The 8,729-nt window shown below is 43.4% G+C and overlaps 1 protein-coding gene across 1 annotated transcript in view; it reads right to left on the bottom strand.

Annotated features, from left to right (window-relative positions):
- LOC135195703 (protein MIS12 homolog) overlaps positions 1-4,430 on the bottom strand; it is a gene marked incomplete at its 5' end in the record, with an annotated part of 42,920 nt that extends 38,490 nt beyond the window's left edge. Inside the window, 1 exon segment of the mRNA XM_064222102.1 lies at positions 4,290-4,430. Coding sequence (XP_064078172.1) covers positions 4,290-4,430 — 141 coding nt within the window.
- Positions 4,431-8,729: the final 4,299 nt, after the last annotated feature.

Genomic DNA, 8,729 nt, shown 5'->3' on the forward strand with positions numbered 1-8,729 from the left:
GGCCAGAATCTTGAATAAAGGTTCTGTGCCATAAGACAGGGCAGCCATTTCTGTAATGATTAGGGAGTTAAGGGACCTCCCAAATCTTGTTCGAGCATCAAACTCTGCCTGAATCAGGGTATCAGGCAGCCTTGGAAGCTTCTCGCCAAACTGGTCCATTGCGCAGTCTGGCTTAAGCTTACCAATCGAGAACGTGGCAGGCAAGTTCTCCCACAATTCTCCAAAGGCTGGGAAGAGCGGAGAAGTAGATTCCGCTTCCCTCAGCTGTGGCATGGGCTCGTCCTTGAGGACTGCCTGAAGAGTCGCTTCCACTATTTTGGTAGCGAACGGAAGAGAAGCCTCCTCCTCCGTAGCGAAAATAGTGAACGGACTCTTGAAAGCTTGGAGCTTAGTGTTAGTACACTCCCAATCCTCCAGGCAGTGAACCCATTCCCGCTGTGCGTGATCCCTACTGTACAGCACATTCTCTCGGGAAATCTTGTCCTCTCTAGTGAGAGCAGCAACGGTCAGCCTAGCATACCCAATGAAAGGCTGAGTCAGTCCAGGAGGATAGAACTCGAAGTCCTCAATTCTTCGAGTTCCACACTCCGGGATAGAGATCATGCCGTCCTTGAAGGGGGCATAAGCGGCCACTCTCCATGGGTTATCCATGGAGAAGGCTGGTAGGGATTCGTAGGGAGGTAACTGCAAAATGCCAGTACCTGCTACGGGGGAGCTTGGCTGAGGAACCTGAGTAAGTCCAGCAAAACGGTCCAATTGCTCTCTAACTCTGTTAGAGAGATCCTGAATGGATTGGCCAGACTGGTTGATGGTGTTTGACAGCTGCGCAAACATCTGTTCAAACCTAGACCCGAGGGCGGACATCCTCGAGCCAACCATCTCTCCCACTTGCTGCATCACAACTGCCGAAAAGGTGGTGGGATCAAAGGAGCTTGGTCCCGCCACCCCAACAGGAGTTACCGGAGTGGATCCGGTGGATGCCGGAGAAGGCGTTGGCTCGGCTGGAGCGCGAGCCTTCTCCTTAGAAGCCTTGCTTCTAGAGCTCTTAGAGTAAGAAGAGCTCGGCTTTGCCTTCACCGCGTCAGCGTAGGAAGTCGTAGACTTCTTAGCTGAAGAAGACGACGACTTCTTAGAAGTCGTCTTATGGAGGGTCTTCTGTTCTCTCTGTCCCTTCACCTTCGGGGTACAGAAAGAGCGGGGGAGAGCGGGCAGGGATCTCAGATCCCGTAAAGCCTTGGAAAGAGGCAGTAGAAAGGACAGGAGAAGAAGATCCAGGAGCGCCCAAGGAAAGACCTTGGGCGCCCGACACACCTACCTCAACCAACAAATCCTCTGCCCCTACCGCCATAGGCTCGATGTTCAGGTCCAGGTTAGCCACATCTGGGACCGGCTCCTGCGTGGAGACGGACCCGAACGCCTGCTGCACCTCCTGCTGTATCGAAGCTATGAGAGGGGCTGCCGAGATGGGGTCAACATAGCCGGTCGACTTGCCACCGGGGAAGATCTGAACGGCCAGCTTCTTGTCCAGAATGTACGGCTGGCCCTTGGCGGCGTTCTTCCCGAAGCTGCCCACCCAAGCCTTCAGGGTTGCCAAGGCGACTTCCTTCACGGCGGCAGCCTGAAAGAGAAGGCGAAATGAAGCTTCTAGTGGCGGAGACAGGGTTGAACAAAGCTTAAAACTAAGTGTTATTAGTGATAAGACCAAGAAGTCTAAGAGTAGACTTACCCCACCCAACAGCTGACTAACAAGGTCGTAGCAGATGGTGCAAGCTTCTGGGTGCCAGACGATCAGTCCATTGTGGGTGGTGGCTGCACACGGGGTGGGGTCCGTGAGTCCTACACTCCTCATGGGCGCAGGGGTCGTAGAGTGTTTGCGTTGCAACCCGGGACCTGACAGTTGGTAGCCTGTAAGTGGAGAGATACATAAGTATCAGGTGCACACTTACAGCCTAACAATTGCTCCGCTGCATGCCGGAGCGTGAAAGTTAGATTAAACCAGAGCCCCGCCATAATACGTGTGGTAACTAGGCGGTTGGAGTTGTCTAAGGCTACGCCGGAGACAGGAAAAAGATTCCAACCAGGAGTGGTGAGGAGCCATGAAACCACGATGGAGAACGACGGAGATGGTACACATAAATAAATTAAAACTAAAATTCACCGTAATATTAGGGTATATCCGTATATATAACGAAGTATAAATTTTTCCGTCTACTAGAAGAGTGCCCGGGTAAGGAGCGAGCTCTCCTCCGGTAGCGGAAAAAAGGATATAGTAGGCAAGCAACAGACCACTAGTAATGTCCACCCCGCCCGCTGGCGGAGCCAGACGAACCTATAACCAAAGGGGCCCCCGCTTCATCGGAGGCTCCGTTCATTACAGTAGGGGAAGGGTGGGACTGAAGCAATAGGTAGGAGGTCCCGGCGGGGTAACACGGCGGGAGAGAGAGAGAGGGGGGGTGGCCTACCCCTCCCCGTCCCTACAGCTACCCGCTCGGTGACCCGGTACCCGAGACAAGTGGTCGCCCTGTACCCCAGCTGGGAGGGAGCTCCTGGCCTCCTCAGAGAGAGAGGGAGGAAGGCTACTGTGGTTGTCATGGCAACCAAGGAGTCCCCCAGACCCCTCCCTATACCTGGTAGGGAGGGAAGGGGAAGGGTAAGGTGCTAAGGGACACGTGATCGCAGGTGGCCTAAGCCGCGATAGCAACACAACCATGGACGCCAGGGGCCACGTGAACCAGATTGTACCAACACATGGTACATGCACCTAGGCTAGCCTAACACCCTAAATAACACTGATAATACATCGTAAAGGGGGAAAAGACACTTTTAGTAAAAGAGAAAGAAGCCCAGGAGGAGGCAAGCTGTTCCGAAGAACAGTTGACTACTCGGAGCCAGCGGTAGCCGATGTAGAGCAAGAGCCGGGATGCTGGACCAGAAACACGGTATAGCCCTAAATACCAAACTAAGAGAAATGGTAAAAGGGCTGTCCTAGCTATAAAAACGATGTAATAAACGATGAACGTAATATAGTAAGCCCATAAGTATAAGATGTCCCAGTATGGGAGACCGGGAAATCTTAACACGAGGCGGCACGCAGCCGCCACGAGTCAACCGGGAGACCGTATATGACCTATTAAGAAGGAAAATACTGGTCCCTGGAAGACTAAAAAACAGTAAAATACTACTTATGAGGCACTTAACTTAGCCGATGCGATAGCTGCACGTTCCATCGTAATGACGAGGTAAAATTACGACAACACGAGAGGAAAAAGCACTCAAGCGCTGCGAACCTAATGATTAAGGATGACCGCTAGGGGCGCTGCTGTCCGTGGCGTCGGTAGTAGTAGTAGTAGCGGCCGCATCACCCTTTAGCATCAGCTCTCTCTGGTGGGGATTTTATGTTGGAAGGTCTAAATGGTGAATGACTCGTGGTAGTGATCCCACTCGCCTATATTCACATACCGACACTTCTTTTATAGAGTGAGCGAGTCAGTTTTACTGACATTTTCTTAATTTTGTTTTTCTCTGGTAATTTTAGATTAATTTTGCCTAGAAATAATGATCTTAAGGATATTTCATAGGCTGACACGAGCTGAGCCCAGAAAAATCGATAATGATATAGAAACTGAATAGCATGGAACACCAAAAGAGCAAAAAAGAAGCAATGAAAATGAAATTACCATAAGAAAAGCAAGGAAAGACTAATAAATAGGACAAGCCAATTCAAAAGAATGGATGACAGTCAAGTTTATTATGCAAATAATTTAAAGAGAAATATGTAAGATGAGAAAAGAAGCTGAAATTTGAAATGGGTCATTTGCTCTACTCTAATTGTGAAGCGTGATCTATTATCAGTGCAAAATAAAAAACTGGGAAGAAAATACAGGGATTATTCTTGGAAAGAGAATATTTGAGAGGTTAGTAGTAATGGTGAGTGGAACATAAGCATTTTTTGATGCAACCATATAAACTCGATGGAACCTTTTCACTCATTCACATTATAATTGTTTGTACTGAGCATGAACACCTAATAATTCATTTATTTTTTTATAAACAGTACATGCAAAACATTACGTACTACATATATTACTCTACTATATGTCAAAGTCTCAATAATAATGGTGACTACAGAAAAAAAAATACTCAACAGAGCTGTCAAAAGGAGCTTCTTGAAGAGAAGAAAATAAAGTGCTGGTTAAAGATTTTAATTATGAAGCACAATTAGAGTTCAACATGACTGAAAAATATAAGGAATATGTATTGTATATACAAACAAAAGCAACTTTTCTTACATTCTTTAATTGTGTATGTAGATTATCAATCTCGGTCTGTAAAAGAGCCACATCTGCAATAGAAACTTGTGTTGCTTGCTCAACATCACTTGGGAGAAGAATGTGAGGAGGTATTTTCAAGAGAGTATCAATAGCAAGACCCTGCAACAATAAACAAAATTACAATATGGTGTACATAATGGTTAAACTAAAGTCATAAAAATGAAACTAAGAATACAAGTATACATTTTAAAAACAAGAAAATTGCAAGTGTTATGCAGAATTGTACTACATACATAAAGAATAATAGTTTACACATTACTACTATTCTCTGCTAGTCAAGAGCATATCCTAATTATGGGTCAGATCTAGGTGTAACTTTACCTGCATGACCAAAAGGGAATTTCATTTCTACCCTCTCACAGGTAGTTCAAGTGAATCTCCAACTTTCCAGTAATTATTTGCTTTGTCAACTAGAATGGGGAGGTTCAGTAGATTTCACAAATATCTGATAGTAGCGAAATAAATAATTTTTTAATGAAAATTCTTATTACTATATTTCAATACAAGTAATTATCATTCATCTCGCTAAATAGTGGCACTCAACTTAACTGATATCAGCCTAGCTGGTTGCTCTACTATATGGGCTCATCTAAGTCCAATAAAATAACAAGAATGTTTTGTACTTACAAGATAATCACAGCAAATGTGACAGGGTCACTAGACAGTGGACTGCTCATGCCCAAGCAGGTGACCTTTCAACCTAATTGGATAGCCTCTTTCCATGGTCTATCCAGACCTTCATGGTGATCAGACTAATGTCAAAGAATTCTCTTAACTGGTCTTACGGCAGGGTATGTGTTGTAACAATAAACATTATAACATGTAACAGAGTGAGTACGAATGCAATCAGGAAAAGAGGCCACTTTCTATTATCCTTAGCAAATGCTAATACCAAGTTTTCCTACTACAGTACAGTCCCCAATAATGCAAGAATTTGGTCAATCCAAGGCCTCACAGAACTGGAAAATCACAGATTTCGATACACATAACTTAAGGGAATAATTCCATTAGGGCTAAGGCAAATGCCAACTTTCCCAATCAAACTTTTTTATACTACCCATTTTCAATGCTTTCTATGTACTATACTGTAATTTTTTCAAATATGAAATTGTTCTTATGGATAAATAAAACATTAAAAAGGTTTTAATAATATGAAAAAGTTTAAAATTACACACAGGATGGTGAAAACTCCCACATGTAAACACTGCCACCATTGGGTGCAAGTGTACTGAAGTACTGAACTATCGATACAGTCATTTCCTTTAAAAAAACCTTTAGGATGAATTTCCTCTACCTATCCTCTGCCAAAAAACCTACATACTACTCTATCTCATCCTTCGTGAAGAGTTCTTCTGCTGAAGGAAGGCTTTGTGAACCATTTGAGGTTTCGGGGACTGGCCGGACATGCATGTCTTCGCTCCCGTTAGGCCTAACAAACTTGGTTATGATCGCCTGTCTGTTTCTTTGTCCGTCACGTTCATTATGTAATCGTTTTCATCTTAACCCTTAAACGCCGAAGCGGTATATTAAAATTTGTCTCCTATATGCCGGGGGGGTTTCCTCGGAGTGAGCACGGAAGCAGAAAAATTTTTTTTTTTTTTTTAAATCACAGCGCGCTTAGTTTTCAAGATTAAGAGTTCATTTTTGGCTCCTTTTTTTTTGTCATTGTAAACGCTGAGATAGCTAGTGTTAAGCTATCGATGCAACCCTCTGTAAAGTTACTTCTACCTAAATTCTCAAACTGAGCGGTCATCTGACCAACCTTTCCTATACTCCAGTGATGGAGAAGAGAAATAAAGTTGTTAAGAAGTTAACTCAGGAAGTTTGAGTAATCTCCCCAATTCTGAAGAAGAATAAAATCTACTTGATGTCACTTCAACTAGAAAGGGAAAGAACCACAATGCTTGCTTATCACAGTAGCAAGAATAGACATATAACTGATCTCTGTCCTATATCATTGTAAGTGGTGGACCGAAGACAGTTAAATAATGGTGGCAGCCGTCTACATCTACCGTCTACCGAAGCAAATGGAATCATCGAGAATGTAACTAATCAGAAGTAAAACAGAAGGAACAGGATCTTCAATCAACATAGGCAACTATAAACATCCTACGAACACTAAGAAATGTCCTTCATCGAGACGTATTCAAGCAGCCAAATCAACGTTTAGAGAATGACTTTCATCACATATCTACAAGAATCAAACCGGACGTGAATGCAGCATCGGATCTTCAATGGGAAGCGAAACATTCAACAAATAAACAACGCATGACCAGAAGCCAAGGCGAAGATATTGGGTCAAGCACGGAGCAACGCGAGAGACAGAGAGGCTGTGATGTCATCACAACAACAACAGTCTTCCTGCAACACAAGAGAGAGGGAGGCTGTGACGTCATCACAACAACAACAGTCTTCCTGCATATATACTAAAGCTAAGTACATCCTTTATCCATTCAGGTTTATCAGTGAAGTGTTTTACATCAAGAGTCGATCGTCCATTATTCCTGGGGTGAGTTATACGTAATCTTAATCTTCCTTCATTACAGGAATCTATCTTCAACTACGAATTCTGACCTGCAGAATTTTTTTCTCTTTGTTGCTAATTCCTCTTTCTTACAGCAGTTCTCCAGAAATATCTTTATCACATTATCTGTCTTTAATATTATCATTTTGGGGGACTTTACTATAATCTGCAACACATCTTTAGTTTATATTGCATATGCGTTTACGCAGTGGACGGGTGTACTCATATAGATACTTTGATAGGATCGCAAGGAATCGTAGTGATAAGAAAAAAGCAACAGTGAACATGGCAACCACTGCGGCTGTTGGCTCTTCCGCACCCGGTAACCACAATCCCGTTGTTACTCTAGTGAGTGCAAGGTCAGCGATAGTTCCTTTTCAAGGTCGGGTCAATGGGTTCCTGCCTCAAAACGTCGAGTCATGGATCTCATCAGTAGATGCTCATTTAAACGCAAAATGCATCACAGACCCATCTGTACAATTACAGGAAGCCTTAGTTGTAGTTTTGGCTTTAAGGAACATCCTTAATCAAGCCTCTATGACTCAGCTTAATGTTGTAGAACGGGTGGCAGTAATTGCCGACCGGCTAAATGAATATCAAGATAACTTACGTAACTCCACTTGGGTTACAAGAGCCAATATCGCTGTGAAAGATTTCATACGGCTGATATCCTTGACTTCCATGACAGTTATGTTGCCTGAAGCTTTAGTGCGGTGTTTTGACAAAAAGCTAACGCCCGACAGTACGGAACTAGATGTGTATAAACAGATCAAAAAGCACATGTTTAAGTGTACTGACCTCGATCCCTTGCTTACTCAATTTGTTTTTGCAAACCAAAAAAATTGAAAATAAGCCACAACAAGTAAACGTAGTTAATAATAATCAAGCTGCAGGGATGACTTGTTACAATTGCAAGCGGCCAGGACACATGATTTCAGACTGTCGGACGCGTTATTGTTCAATTCATAACAGCTCCACTCATTCATATAATCGTTGCTTCTCGCGGAATCAACAGCAGAATCCTAGAAACACGCAAACTGTTGCCAATGAAAACAAGAAGAAGAATCCTCAGTACTATAAGAAGAAGCAGAACGAACAGCATCAGAAACAAACAAATTGTGCTTCAAGTAACTCTGTTCCCAGGCCGTCTAGCCAAAACTCACAAGGTCAGACGAATTTTCCGAGTGTGCAAAGCAAAACAAATACCACGTAGTCAACTCCAATGGGGGAGAGGATGATGTTGGGTCAATTATATCAAGATCGTTTTGTTCTTTCAAATAACCAATTTAATCATTTACCAGATCATTGTGAGACAATCGGTTTTCCTATGAAACACACGGCCGAATCCAAAAAATCAGTGCAGGTTCCCGTAGATTTGCAACAAATTCACGCCATAATAAGTCAAAATGAATTACGCCCCACATTACATGCAGTAAATTTAGAGCACCGGTCCTTCACATTATTTGTTTTCGAACTTCCCTATAGAGAAGTCCGGAGTAAGGCTCTCGGGGATCGGAAATAATGAATTAAATGTGGTAAGAGTAACTCAATATTCAGTACAAGGTCGGTAAGCGCACGTTTACCGATACCTTTATCGTTGTACAAAACACTGATATGTATCCAGCTGTAATTATAGGATACCCCGTCTATGGGCATCAAAACATTACCTTAGACCCCTGCCAAACACGGCGTGTATATCAAAGGAAAATTCTATAAGTCTTCTAACACCTTAAAATCAGTTTTGGACAAAAAGGAGACAACAAATAAAACAGTAACGTACGTTGAGGAACCAATCACTTGTCTCATGAATCAAGAAATAATCCATGCGACCCAACAGAATTCTTGCTCACCCGTAATATCAGCTTGCACGCAAA

The sequence above is a fragment of the Macrobrachium nipponense genome, chromosome 16 (assembly GCF_015104395.2).
Source record: "Macrobrachium nipponense isolate FS-2020 chromosome 16, ASM1510439v2, whole genome shotgun sequence".
Lineage (NCBI taxonomy): Eukaryota > Metazoa > Arthropoda > Malacostraca > Decapoda > Palaemonidae > Macrobrachium > Macrobrachium nipponense.